The sequence below is a fragment of the Peromyscus maniculatus genome, chromosome 6 (assembly GCF_049852395.1).
Source record: "Peromyscus maniculatus bairdii isolate BWxNUB_F1_BW_parent chromosome 6, HU_Pman_BW_mat_3.1, whole genome shotgun sequence".
Classification (NCBI taxonomy): domain Eukaryota; kingdom Metazoa; phylum Chordata; class Mammalia; order Rodentia; family Cricetidae; genus Peromyscus; species Peromyscus maniculatus.
Window position 1 is genome coordinate 38,414,853 of NC_134857.1, and position 15,362 is coordinate 38,430,214.

Below are 15,362 nucleotides of genomic sequence, written 5' to 3' on the forward strand. Positions count from 1 at the left end.
TTAGTGGTATGATGATAAATTCTTAGAAATTCTGCATACAGAGAAAGAAGTGGAAAAATGTTTCAACCAAAACAATGTATTAGGAAGAAAAGGTCTTACTATTGGGGTTTATAAAACACTTGACCAAAGGGTAGCTTATTCTTAAAATAAAAGGTATGTGAGAGTTTTATGTATGATTTGAAGCACAGCTAATGCATAATGGACACAGTTAAATTGTGTTCTGTTATGTTATTATAGTTTAAAATTTATAGTCAGGTTAGCAGGACTGTTATTGCTATTAAGAGTAGTTTAAATATGTTTTATGGACTACAGACATGGTTGAAGAGGACATATATTTTTGGAAACATAGGACTGTAGCTACAATATAATGTCTGAAGGTCTACACTGGCTTGCTGACTTTCTAAGAACAATGACAGGTATCAAAGTACACCAGGTATTAAAAAAATTAGTTATAAAGTTAAACATTTTAGCTTTTAAGAGAAATAGGCACGTGAATGTTATCTCTAAGGGACTGGTGAACTGTTTGAAGCTGAAGGTGAACCCTTTGAGTATGCTATTTATGACGGGCAAAGCCTCTTCCTAATTCAAAGAGAAAGGGAAAAAAAGACTTAGGAAGTCTTGTAAGGCTTTCCCAACATCAAATAGCTTTTACTAAACAACGTTTTGATGAGTTAAGTGTGAGTGAGTCAGGAACATATGGATTAAATTTCCCTTGAAATACACATGCCTTTCAAAATAGGGCGGGGTGGGGGTGGGTCCTGAGTTAAATACACTTTAGAGAATCCAGAATGTCTAAGAGACATCTTTCCCTGAATACAAATTTGGTAAATTAATTCTAGTCAGAATCTACAACAAAAATTACATAAAAATACACGTGGAGAATCTTAAATATATATGTGCTGGTAAGCCAGGCAAGTGCATTCTGTTCACCATGCTAGAAATGCACAGCAGGGTAGGGGCAGGCCTGGGCAGACGGGCCTGGGCAGAGGGACCTGCACTCAAGTGTGGAGCAACAGTGTCTTCTTTTCTTTATACTTACCTGGTTCTACCCAAAGTCAAATACATCTGTGCTTCTGACGCCCGGACTTGTTTGAAACCCTTGGGTTGTAGCACTATGCCGTTTCCTTGATTTTAGTTTCCCAGGCTCAGGTCCTCACAGTAGCCCAGTGGCAGTCAGGAACACTAAGCAAACACAGAGCTTGTTTCTGGAGGAAGGAGGGAGGGAGGCTCTGGGACCCAGCACATATCCCACTAGGCTCCTTCTTATTTTTGTATCTTTCTCATTCTTTATTCACAGAATTCATGTTTCCTGAATTTCAGTTCAGGAAGGGTGTGTGTACAAGTACTTGTATAAAGGATTATAAGCATCTTACTTTGAAAAAAAATCCACAGTAAAAAGTCCAGCTTACATTGTAATATCCATATCCCAGCACTGCTATTTAAAAAATCATTACTGTTCTTTAAAAATGTATTTAAAGTAACATTCTAATATGTTGGTTACAGCACACACTTTCTATGCAATAAAGAGACCTTTCTTAATTGAGAGCAGCGTAGCTGTTTTGGCCTTATAAATGAGAACCCTCAGAGATATTCAGTTAATAAAAACATAATTAGCAGAAGTGAAATGGAGAGGTGAGTTTCCCTACCTCCTGGCCAGGAAGCAGGTAGCTGACTGAAGATCTTCACCTCACCTTCTACTCCTGTAGATCCAAATCCTCAGTCTCATAACCAGATCATCCCCACAAAAAGCAGAACACCTTTCCTCTCTGACCCCATCTCCAAATGATCACAAACATTCTTCTCCAACCTTCCTTACTCAACTCATCTCATTATCTCAGCCTCCAACTCAAATAGTCATTACCCGTGAGCACACCAGCGAGCAGGCTAGGACCAGGCAATCCAACTAAAGACCTTCACCTCTCTCTCTGCAGCAGAACACCTGCTGTGCTCTCCTCTTCCTCTCTGACCCCATCCCCAATGGATCACAAAGATCTTCTCCAACTTCCCTTCTCCCAACTCACCCAGCCTCTAATAATAGCAGGCATTCTCTGGGAACACTCCAGCTGAGTAGATCAGGGGAAAAGGCAAGCTAATTGAAGACCTTCACCACTTAAGACCCCTAGCCTATCTATCCTCATTCCTAAGTGTCAGGTCCCAATACTCAGAAACACATTTTACCTGGAACTCCCAGTGGTCACACCTAACAGGTTCACAGAAAATTTCCTACCAGGCAACACAAAGCTATCACATTCTCCTAAAATCCAGAGAGAAAACATAAACCACGGAATAAAACACCCACCCAACAAAGACCAAACCAGAAATCAGCACCTAGACCTATAATCACCCCAATCCCAGATGACTATACACCAGCATAAAAACATAACAGCCAGAATAATGCATCTCCATTAGAGTACAGCAACCCTACCTCAGCAGGCCCTGAAAATTCCAATACAGCTGAAGCCCAAGAAAAAAAACCTAAAATAGCCTGTATGAAGACGACAGAGGTCCTTAAAGATGTGGTAAATAAATCCCTTAAAGAAATCCAGAAATACACAAACTGGGAAGAAATGAATAAATCCTTTATGGAAATCCAGGAAAACACAGTGTAGGGAAATGAAAATTTCAGTGTGAGACCTGAAAATGAAAGTAGAATCAACAAAGAAAACCCAAACTGAGGGAATTCTGGAAATGAGAAATTTATAAATTACAACAGGAACTTCAAAGGCAAACTTCACCAACAGAAAAGAAGAGATGGAAGAGAGAATCTCAGGCATTGAAGACATGCTAGAAGAAACAGATACACTGGTCAAAGAAAATGTTAAATCTAAAATATTCTCTACACAAAACAGTCAATAAATCTGGGACACTATGAAAAGACCAAACCTAAGAATATTAGGAATAGAAGAAGGAGAAGATTCCCAGTTCAAAGGCCTAGAAAATATTTTTAACAAAATCATAGGAGAAAATTTTCCTAACCTTAAGAAGGACATGCCTATAAAGGTATCAGAAGCTTACAGAACACCAAATAGATTGGACCAGAAGAGAGGATTCCCCTGGCACATAATAATCAAAATACTAAACACACAGAACAAAGAGTATTGAAAGCTGAAAGGGAAAAAGGTCAAGTAACAAATGAAGGCAGACCTAGGAGAACTACACCTCACTTCTCAGTAGAGACTTAAAAGCCAGAAGGGTTTGTGCTTAAAAGCCAGAAAGGTCTGTGCTGCAGACTCTAAGAGACGAACAGATGCCAGCCCAGACTACTAAACCCAGCAAAACTTTCAATCATCATAGATGGAGAAAATAAGATATTTCACAAAAAAGCCAAATTTAAACAACATTCACAAATCCAGCCATAAAGAAGGTGCTGCAAAGAAAACTCCAATCTAAGGAGGTTAACTACAATTATGAAAATGCAAGGAACAATCTCAGACTAGCAAAATCAAAAGAATGGAAACACACCTCCCTACCAACAACAAAATTATCATTAGTCATATTTCTCAATATCAATGGTCTCAATTTCCCAATAAAAAGACACAGATTAACAGAATGGATGTGAAAACAGGATCTGTCCTGCTGCATCCAAGAAACACACCTCAACATCAAGGATAGAGATTACCCCAGATTAAGGGCTGGAAAAAGGTATTCCAAGCAAATGGACCCAAGAAGCAAGCTTGTGTAGAGATTTCAATATCATACAAAATAGACTTCAAACCCAAACTAATCAGAAGAGATAGGGAAATACACTACACACTCTTTAAAGGAATCTCCACAAAGATGACATTCCAATTCTTAACATCTATGCCATAAACATAAGGGCAACCACATTTATAAAAGAAACATTACTAGCTTTAATCACATGTTGACCCTCATACACTGATAGTGGGAGACTTCAATACCTCACTATCACCAATAGACAGGTCATCTAGACAAAAACTAAATAGGGAAATACTGGAACTAACAGACTTTATAAACCAAATAGACCTAACAGATATTTACAGAACATTTTACCCACACATGAAAGAAAGAATATTCCTTTTTCTCAGCACCTCATGGAGGCTTTCTTGAAGACTGACCACATACAAAGCAAGTCTCTCATATTTTTTGGTTGTGAGCCTAGCCTTTAATGGCTGAGCCATTTCTACAGCCCAAGCAAGTCTCAACAGATACAAGAAAATTTGAAATAACTCCCTGCATCCTATTAGCCGACCATGAATTAAGTCTAGATATCAACAACAGAAAGCTTACAAAGTCATGTAAACCGAACAATTTTCAACTGATTGAAAAATAAGTCAAGAAAAAATTAATTTCTAGAATTAAATGAAATGAATGCACAACATGCCCAAACTTAAGGGACACAATGAAGGCAGTTCTAAGAGGCAAGTTCATAGCACTAGGTGCCTGCATAAAAACACTGGGGAGATCTTATACTACCAACTTAACAGAAAACCTGGAAGCTAGAACAAAAAGAAGAAATCATACCCTAAAGGAGTAGATGGCAAGAAATAAACTCAGGGCTGAAATCAACCAAATAGGAACAAAGAATACAAAGAATCAATGAATAGTTCTTTGAGAAAAATCAATAAAATAGATAAATCCTTATCTAATTAACTAAAAGGCAAAGAGAGAAGACCCAAATGAACAAAAAGATGAGAATAGATCTATCTCAAGATCCAGCTATACCACTCTTGGTCATATACCCAAAGGAAGCTTCATCTTACCACAAGGACAGTGGCTCAAACATGTTTATTGCTGCTCTATTCAGAGTAGCTAGAAGTTGGAAACAACTTAGATATAGATGTCCCTCAATAGAAGAATGAATCAAGAAATGTGTTATATTTACACAATGAATATTACTAAGCTGTTAAAAAATGACAGCATTCAGCCCACACGAGCCAGAAGAACAGTTTGGTACATAGCCCAATTATTATTAGAGAGGCTTATCCAGCAACTGATCAGAACAGATGCAGAGACCCACAGCCAAATATTAGGTGGAGCTCAGGAAACCTTGCATAAGTTGGGGAGGAAGAATTGTAGCAGTAAGAGGGGTCAAGGACACCATGAGAACATGGCCCACAGAATCAACAAAGCAGGCCTCATAGGTGCCCACAGAGACTGAAGTGACAATCAAGGACCCTGCATGGGACTGTGCTAGGTTCTCTGCATATATGTTATGTTTGCATAGCTTGGTGTTCTTATGGGAATCCTAACAGTGGGAATGGGGGGGATTATCTCTGACTCTTTTGCCTGCTCTTGGGACCCTCTTCCTCCTGTTGGGTTGCCTTATCCAGCCTTGATATGAGAGTTTGTGCCTAGTCTTATTGTAACTTGTTATGCCGTTTTTGGTTGATATCCCTGGGAGGCCTACTCTTTTCTGAAGGGAAACGGGATGAGTGGATCTGAGGGAGGGGAAGGGAGGGATTGGGAGGGGAAACTGCAGTCAGGATGTAATGTACTGTGAAGAATAAATTTTTGAAAATTAAAGAATAAAACTGTCATAAATTACTGAAGAAAAAATGATTTATCATTAAATTTTCAGGCAAATGGGCAGAACTAGAAAAAGAATCATCCTGAGTAGGGCAACCCAGACTCAGAAAGATAAATGTAGTATGTATTTGCTTATATATGGATATGAATTGCTAAATAAGTGATAACCAAGTTACAATCCATAGACCAAGAGAGGTTAGAAAAAAGAAGGAACAAGGGGGAGGCACATGGATCTCCCTGGGACAGGAAAATAGAACAGATTTTTATGGGGTTACTAGGGGTGGTGAGGGCAGGAACAAGAGGATCAGGTAGGGATGGGCAGAGAAGATGGGGTTGAGGGAGGGAATGCAGAGGAAGACAGCTAGAATTAAGGGGCATTTGAGGGGTGGTATGGAAATCTAATGCAGTGGAAACTAAAATCCTAAAGAAATCTACAAATAATGATGGAGACAAAGCCCTAACTGGTCATCTCTTGTCACCAAAAGAAGCTTTTTAGTATAGGGACTGCATTATATCCAATTAAGTTGTTGGCCAAAGTGGTCTATGGGCCTCCCTAAACAGCCCAGGCTGTTGCCAAGACAGTAGCTTCCTTTCCACAAACTGACAGTAAGGCCTCATTGCTGAAGACAACACCCACAACTCATTGCACATAAAGAGGTTGAGCTGGTGCCTACATAGAAGCTTCAGGACTACATTCTACATGTATTTGGTATGGGAAGGTACTTTACAGGCTACCAAAAGAGAAATATTACCACTAACCCAGCCACAAAGCTTTGGTCTACAATCTGTCCTGCCTGAAAAATATGCTAGGGCAGTAGTGGCACAAAGCATGTGGGAGTAACCAACCATTATCTGATTATTTGACTTAAGGCCCACTCCATGAGATGGAACCCATACCAGACACTGCTTATGTGACCAAGAACCAGAGACTTGATAGTCTAGGGACCTAGGATAAACACAAATACTACTGGTGTGTGTGTGTGTGTGTGTGTGTGTGTGTGTGTGTGTGTGTGTACACAATAAAATAACTGCTAATGATATTCTGCTATAGTCATAGATCAGTGGATCATAAGGATTCAGCCATCATCAGAGTTGCTTCCTCCTGCAGCAAATGGGAACAAATACAGAGACCCACAGCCAGATATTACAGAGAGAAAGGTAGAGAGGGAGGGAAAGAGAGAAAGAAGGAGGGAGAGGAAGAGGGAGGGGTGAAGAGAGAGATACCTTGGAACACACAGCTCTAAATGGGATGTCTTCATCAAATTCCTCCCCTCAGTGCTCAGGGAACTCCACAGAAGAGGAGGCAGAAAGAGAGTAAGAGCCAGAGGGGGTGGAGGATATCAGGAGAAAACGATCCTCTGAATCAGCCAAACAAAGCTCATATAAACTCACAGAGACTGAAAGCAAGCACAGATACTGCACAGTCTTTTCTCAGATCCTCCACGTGTATACCACAGCTTTCAGTTTAGTATTTTTATGGGACTCCTGAGTCTGGGAATGAGTGGATCTCATTCTTGTGCCTTCTCTTGGGCTCTCTTCCTTCTGTTGATTTGCCTTGTCCACCTTGGATGACATGGTTTTGTTTTATCTTATTATATTTTATTTTGTTATCTCTTAGAAGCCTGTTCTTTTCTAATGAGAGACAGAAAGGGAATGGATTCAGATGGGAGGGGAGGCAGGGATGGGAGGAGTAGAGGAAAGGGAAACTGTAATCAGGAAAGATTGTATGAGAAAAGAATCTATTTTTAATAAAAAGGGGGAAAAAGAAAAAAGTTTCCCTATGGAAGAGCTGAGGGGTGAACTGACTACTTCATTTTCATGAACATGTATCTTAATTTCAAGCCCCATTTGCCGAAAGTCTTGGCTCTCCTATTTACTAAACTTTACCAAAGGTTCAGTAAGAGCCTTGTAAGTAAGAGAGATTTCCTCATGGTTAAAAGGAAGGCAATGCACAGCCTTTAAGGACTGTGGTGTGAGAGGAAAGACAACATCTTAAGTGAGGGGTTTTATGTGGCCTCCAGGTAACAAATTGTGAAGATGGGGACTTGAAAACTGCAAATGCAATGTACAATGGCATAAGTCTTTTTGGTGAGCATCTGGCACCAGACCGTTACTAAAGAGCAAACAGAGTTACCATCTAAGGCAGAAAGCCCCCGAAATAAGATGTCATGCTTACATAAAACCTTATACACAAATATTCAGAGCAGCATCATTAAAGACAGCCTCAAGGTGAAAGAACTCAAATGTCTACCAACCAGCAAATGGATGAAATAATGTGATCTATGTACAAGGGAACAGTCCGTACAGAAAGGACAGATATCCTCCACCATGGGCCATCCCCGGAGAAAAGTGAAAGAAAACAGACACAAAAGACTGCATGAGTCCACTACAGAATGCACAGAACAGAAAATGTGGAGACAGAAAGGAGACCAGTGGTTGCTTAAGAATCCAGGAAGAAGAGACAAAAACATGGAGGGCAGCTAAAGAGCACAAAGCTTCATTTAGGAGATGTTGTGTAACTGTTAATATACTAAAAATTATGATTTTTATATTGCATGTGAATATGTTTGTGATGTAGCTAACCAACATTTCCCAAGAAATGTCAAAAAAAAAATTTAAAGGACTTCAAGATTAGCCAGTAAATGGTATTTTAAGTGGACTTAAAATTGAGATGGGTTCTAAGAGGAGATACGAATGTAAGAAAACTCTGATGGTGCATCAAACCAGCTTATAAATATCCAGCTGCAAAGGCAGAAAGCACTTGACCTTGTGAATGCCTGCTAGTCTAGCTATCCCTGACTCTAACAATGCTAAGTTATCCCCTTATCCAAACTAAACATTTACTTGAGAGAATTACTAACAGCCTAGCTTGCTTGCAAGGTCATAGATCTGATAAACTTTAAAATAAACAGAATGATAAATGTAGATATGAACCCACACATGGTTTTTGCTGAATAAAAGAAAAAGTTTAAGGGATGTGGGGAAGGGTAAAACCTAGATGACAGGAGTGTCCCCTCCTGCTTCATCAAATGAGGGAGAAGGGGCACGCCACTCCATAGGCCCATTTATAAACTTTTCTCCATGTTCAGTCAGTGTGCCTGCCACTCTACACTGGTGCCTGACTTTGCAAGTTTGTGAAATAAACGCCTCACTTTTGCTACAGTGAATTTCTAGTTCTCTTGTTGTGAAGTGAGGATCTTGGTTTCTCACAGAGAGGTTGCAGAATTGAAGGAAAGAAATAATATTTCTGGTGAAAAAGTTTGAGCATTAGGCTTATGGAAAACCTTCATAGATATTGGACATTAAATGGGTGATGATAAAAGCTCATTATTAAACAGCAATAGGAAAAAATTATTACTACTTAGAGAACTGATAATAAAACATCATTATAGTCATTAATTCACTAGAATTCCCTAAATTTGTAATACTAAATTCTGGAAATAACAATAAAGAAATTTCAACTTGGCTATGTAAAATATTTCTACTGTCACTCAGCATATGTGAGTCTCTTTGTAAAGATTTTTTTAAATTTTATGGGTAGTATCTGCATAACATATGCAGTGCCTCTGGGTGCCAGAAGCAGGTGTCAGATCCCCTGGAACTAGAGTTACAGATGGTTGTGAGCTGCCCTGTGGGTGCCGAGAACTGAACTCAGGTCCTGTGCAAAAGCTGCCAGTGCTCTTAACTGTTGAGCATAACTCCAGTCCCCTTTTTCCCCTTTTTAAAAACAACAACAACAACAACAACAAAAAAAAAAAACCATAAAAGGCATTTTATTTTATATGTATATGTGTGTAGTGGTCTGAATGAAAATGGCCCCCACAGGCTCATGGGGATTGGCACTATTAGATGTGGCCTTTTGGAGTGGGTGTGGCCCTGGAGGAGGAAGTGTTATCATTGGGGGTGGATTCTGAGGTTTCAGATGCTCAAGCCAGTGCTCTCTCTCTTCCCGTTGTCTGCTGATCTGGATGGCTCCTCCTCCAGCACCTTGTCTGCCTGCTTGCCACTGTGTTTCCTGCCATGATGACATAATGGACTAAACCTCTGAACAACAAGCCAGCCCCAATGAAATGATTTACTTTATAAAAGTTGCTGTGGTCCTGGCGTCGATTCACAGCAACAGAACATTAACTAAGACAATGTGTGCCTACACTTAAGTTTATGAACCCCATGTTATGCAGGTACCTGAGCCAGAAGAGGGTATTAGATCCCATGAAGCTGGAGTTAAAGATGGTTGTGAGCTACCTAATGTAGGTGCTGGGAACAAAACCCAGGTCCTCTCTGAAAGCAGAAAGTTCTTTTAACTATCTCTCCAGCCCCATGTAACAGTCTTTTTTAAAAGAAACAAAAATACATTGTACCAGTGGGTTGGCATTTTATCAGTTGAACGCAATTATCCCCCTGTCTACTCACATAAATTTGAGTTAATCTTTAATTTCAGCTTATTACTTGAAATTTTGGAAGAAACAATTTGCTAAATTTCAAATAAAATAATTGCTATTTTATATTAAATTCAGTTAGCTTATACTAATTTATTTCAGTATTTCAAGTAAAAATGTAATTAGTAAGATGAAATATTTAGGCACATATGGAATCATAGGGCTAATTCACTTTGGTGGATCACTATAAACTAAAACAGCAATTAAAGTGAATTAGATTAGATGTTAATAATATAATAATTACTTAGTTGATTGGCATACTTCTATATTAAAATCCTATTAGCTGCTACAAACATAGTAAGCTGAGTGATTAGTAGTCACACACATTTAACTTGCCTCTGGAGATGAACAGCTTGGGAAGAAAGGGAACTAGAAATGAAAAAGAAAATCATGTGACATTGAAACTACAGAACTTTATGAACATTTTATTCCTATTAAAAGCAGAAGTACCAAACAATAAAGAAAACACGGCAAACAGCCAACATTCAAGTAAAACTGTGCTTTTTAAAAGCAATCTTTTGAAAAAAGATTAAAAAGCCACTAGACTGGAGCTAGACAACACGTGGACTATTAGTAAAGCTAACTCCTGCTCCTGGTCATCATGCAGTCACAGACCTCTCAGTACTAATGTGCTGGCACGTGACCAGATGCAGCGACAAGGAAAGGCCCTGGTGTACGGTTCCAGGAGGACTGCAGTGCGGTCTCAGCGTGTCTGTCAGCAAGGCAGGGCTCTGTAAGGAAAGGACAAGGAACTCTGCACAGAGCTACCTGTGTAGTTCTGATGCTGTGCTTTTTTAAAAAAATTATTTTTATTTCATGTGTATTGGTGTTTTGCCTGTATATATATGTCTGTGTGAGGGTGTTGGGTCACCTGGAACTGGAGTTACAGAGAGTTGTGAGCCACCATGTGGATGCTAGAAATTGAACCCAAGTCCTCTGAAAGAGCAGCAAGTGCCCTTAACCACTGAACCAACTCTTCAGCCCAAATACTATACTTCTTATATGAATAGTGTGTGGACATACCTCCGAGTTAAATTCAGAAGTGAAACACTGTAATTTTCATTTCTGAGCTGTAAACAGACAATGGTGACTACAGAACACTTTCTGAGACACCAAATAAACATGAGATTATATCAATACTATATACAGATTCTCAAGATCTTTTGCTTTTTAACTTGGAACTGTCTCTTGTAATGGTGAAGTTCTCTTTAGGCAGAACAGCACTATCAGGAAATTTAGAATAAGTTATGAATAAGAAATACATTATTCTTATCCCTTGCCTCTCACCGCCTGCAACAGACGAGGGAACTGACCCTCCCCTTACCATCTGCAGCACTCAGGAAAGCGGGCCCTGCTCCTAGCCTGGGCAGCACAGCAGAGCTGACCCTGTTGACAGAGGTGTGGGTGAGATAGCCCTGAGTGTGTAAGAGTGGGATTGCTGGCCATTCCCACGCCCTCAATCTACCATGTGGTCATGAGGGCAAGGGAAAGGTGTCTTCTACCTCTTTGTCTCTAACACCTGTGGTGGACAAAAGAGCTGACCCTCCCTCTTACCAGCTGCAGCACTTGGGAAAGTGGACCCTGCATCTTGCCTGGGCAGCACAATAGAGCCAACTCTGTTGGTAGAGGTGTGGGTGACCCAGTCCCGAAGTTATGAGCCAGCCCCATGAGTAATGAGTTCCTATTACCTATCTGTCATGTAGCAGCACGGGCAGGGGAGAGATGTCCAAACCAACCCCACCATCAACACCTGAGGCAGGTGGAAGAGCTGGCCCTGAGGTCATAACAGCAGCAGAGCTGTCCCTGCCCTTCATCAGCTGTGGCACTCGGAGAGTGGACCCTACACCTCACCTGGGCAACACAGTAGAGCTGGCCCTGAAGGTGTAGGTGTGGGAGAACCCAACCTGAGGACTTTAAAGCTGGAGAACTGGCCCTGCCCCTTGCTCTAGCCAGGGCAATGCTGGAGAGCTCACCTTGGTGGCTAAGACAGGGGAGAGCTGGTGGGCTGACCAACCATTCAACTACCCAGGCCCAGAATCAGGGTTTTGTGTTGGCCAACCCCATCTGTGATCTGCTGGAGCATGGGGGGAAGTGGTGTAAGTCCTGTGGACCTAGAGCTGCAGGATCTTCATGACTAAGGGCAGCAATGGGATGTCCAGGAAGAGTCCCAGTGAGGGCTCAGTGTCGATGGTATAGCAGAGCCAGACCAATGATTCTTTTTGATAAATGCCTGCATGTAAAATGTATGGATAAAGAGGTTCACTGCATGACTCACTGTGTCACACTGCAGCTTCCATGATGAGATTTTCCCCCCTTTCCTTTTTTTTTCTTAAATTTTATTTTGTTTTATTTTTTTTTGGGGGGGGCGATGGGTTGGATTGGGATGCATGATGTGAAAGACACAAAGAATAAATAAAAGAAAGTTTTTAAAAAGTAATACATTATTAGCTTGGTGGTGGTGGTGGTGCACACCTTTAATCCTAACACTAGGGAGGCAGAGGCAGGGGGATCTCTGTGAGTTCAGCCTGGTTTACAGAGTGAGTTTCCAGGACAGCTAGGGGTACACAGAGAAACCTTGTCTCAAAACAAACAAAAAGAGACAGACAAAAAACACAAAAAAAGAAATACTGCTATTTAAAAATTACTCTCTAAGACAGAAATAACTATGATAATGACAATTATTTCTTAGAGCAAAAATGTTACCCATTTATATGGTTATTAATAGTTGATTTCATTCAATTTAGGGATCCTGGCCTGCAGTTAACTTCTGGAAATGAATTCTGTGTTGAAATGTCAGTCATGACAGTGGAGAGCAATAATGAACTTAGCATTTACATCACACACACACACACACACACACACACACACACACACACACACACACACACACACTCCTGTAAATTCTGAACACTATTTCTGTGTCTTTCTTTGCCTTTTATGGAACACTCACCTCTCACTCACTTTCTCCTTTATTCAAGGCTCCAATGACACTTTGGGCTACTGTTTTAAAGATGAACACTGTGGACTAGGCAAGGGATCATCAGTGTTTCAGGATACACTCTAAACTTTGCAGACAGACATAAGGATCCTACATGAAGAGGATGAGTTAGGACCGAGTGGATATGGACAGGTGTAGATTTGTTCAAAGAACATCTGCTGAAAGGATGGAGTCAGAGGCCTGAGAGACAGATGACCAGAAATTATACAATCTTATTTTTAAGTGACTCTTATTAAATGCCACTATTACTTATAATACACATTAATAATTGATTTCAAGGGTACCTTCATTGCTCTAAGGCGTCTGATTTAATGTTTTCACTGTTATGGTTATGCTTATGAACAGAACTTAAAAGTTAGCTACCATTAAAGGACAGAAGAGTTACTACTGTTTGGTGGGTTGTGTGATTGGCAGATTAATACTAATACTGAGCAGATTTAATATAAGCTTCAAGAGAACAAGCCAACTTGAATAAGCTATTTTTGATGAAACAAAGTACCAGGTAATGCAAACTAAAGTACATAATGGCAAAACATGGATGTTAGTACTGGTGATTGAGGAAAGGCAAAGTCAGACATAAGATGTGAGTTTCCTATGACCTCGAAAGTAGGAATGGGTCCAGGAAAAGAGTCATACCTGCTGTCTAATCTAGCAAAAGCCTTCGTCGGCCTTCATTTCCAAAAGTAACATTTAAACATTTACTTTGGAATTGGAGACAAACATTTGGTATTCAGGAAACAGTAAATAGATTTTTAGAAATAGGAAAAACAATTCTCATGATAGAGAAATGTAGTAATGGGCATTTCCAGGACCTGGCACTAGAATAACCTTTTGTAGTATATCCTCTAGAAGTGGGAGGATGGGTGTCTGTCTCCCCCATGCAATGAGTAATAACATCTCCGCTGTAGGAATAAATCACCACAGGCTTTTATAGAGCTATACCATATTACTTTCAGTAAGTGAGCTCCTGGAAACAGAAGTGTAATACTGTTAATAGAAGATGCATAGAAGCTCACTGCCCTACTCAACTTGTACTCCGGTGCTGTGTGGCTGACAACAAATAGAGGTTAAAGCTCACCTGGAGGTCTGAGACTATGCAGCAGGATGGTTTTGTTGTCATTTGTTTGAGATTGAATTTCATTGTATAGCACAAGCTGTTTTTGAACCTGCAGTCCTTTTGCCAAGTGCTGAGATGGCAGTGTACTACCACATTTAGCTAACATGGAAGTTTTAACCTGGCTCTAGGTAGGATATAATCTCAGTCTGGTTCTTGGACTCAATGCATACTTTAAGTCCAAGTTGTATTTGTCTCTTTCTGACCTGCTTTAATCAGATCTCAAAGGTTATTAGCTGATCCTTGAAGATGTCTGCACCCAATCAGGCCATGGCAGATCCTGTTCTCAATGACCTCAGACCAGCACCAGGACCAAGAGAAGTTGAGGGTGGGACTGGGAGGTTAAATGGTAGTAATAGGGGTTTAGAAGTGTGAGGGCAGAGCAAAGCATTCCAAATAATTCATCCTGGACTGGCTGGCAAGTCCTGTGCTCACCTTGCTTAAGCACCATTTTCCAAGGCTGTCAGCAGGGTAGAGAGAGACACAGAAGTCAAGGGATTGTTATCCTATCCTATCTTCCGACAGCAGCAGTAGTTTTATGCCAGGATATGTACTCAGAATTACTTCCTCATCTAAAGCACTGTTCCTCATTGCATATGTGTGCTGCTATTGATCTATTGTCAGTAAAGTACATTTGCTTCAAGTCCAGAGAATGAGGCACATTAAATTATCAACCTTCATATGAATAAAGACCATGACAACCACTGGCATACATTTCTTCACCAGGAGATAGAATTGGAATTGAGTGGCTTTATGTGTTCCTCACAACAAGCAGAAGCATATTAACAAGTACCTGCAAGGTTGTCGATTTCTTTCTCCTGGAGCAGGCTGACGGCATCATCATCTCCTTCCAACATAAGTTCAGTCTCGGAGTTCTGGTTTACGATTGCTTGGCTTCTGAATGCTTTCTTGGACTTCACTACATCTTCTTCAGTGCCTACATGCAACCAAAACAGCAGTTTAGTTACTGGGAATATATTTGCATTTAGTAGGCATTACATACATTTTCTTTACTATATGCTATGTTTGCTATTTCTTTATAACCACAGAGCTTTTTAAAATACTTCTTTATCTTGTTGGTCTGAATTTCTTTGAGAAAAGTTGCAGGAGATTTATTCCTTACTTTACTGATGAAGAAGTAGGGAGAGCAAGCTACTGGCTCACTGTAGTCCTACAATCCACCCTTCTACTTTCTTTACAATACTCTTTCCCTGATTTTTACCAACAGCCCTTTCTATTTTTTGAGACCAGGTCTCTCTGACTTGCCAAGGCTGGCCTTGAACTTGTGATTCTCTTCAGCAGCTTTGAGTAGCAGGGAGTGCAG

At 40.3% G+C, this 15,362-nt stretch overlaps 1 protein-coding gene and 1 long non-coding RNA gene across 10 annotated transcripts in view; one reads left to right on the forward strand and one right to left on the reverse strand.

Annotated features, from left to right (window-relative positions):
• Nbea (neurobeachin) overlaps positions 1–15,362 on the reverse strand; it is a 545,747-nt gene that overhangs the window by 177,809 nt on the left and 352,576 nt on the right. For 5 of the 9 annotated variants that reach the window (XM_076574103.1, XM_076574106.1, XM_042279069.2 and 2 more), the window contains 2 exons: positions 14,832–14,975; positions 10,263–10,295 (listed from right to left, as the gene is read on the reverse strand). In XM_076574103.1, the coding sequence (XP_076430218.1) occupies positions 10,263–10,295; positions 14,832–14,975 (177 nt within the window). The remainder of the gene's footprint in view (positions 1–10,262; positions 10,296–14,831; positions 14,976–15,362) is intronic. The other 4 variants (XM_076574104.1, XM_076574108.1, XM_076574107.1 and 1 more) reach the window with 1 other exon arrangement.
• The window catches only part of LOC143273849 (uncharacterized), a 33,385-nt gene that overhangs the window by 6,368 nt on the left and 11,655 nt on the right, over positions 1–15,362 (forward strand). The gene's annotated exons all lie outside the window — the stretch shown is intronic.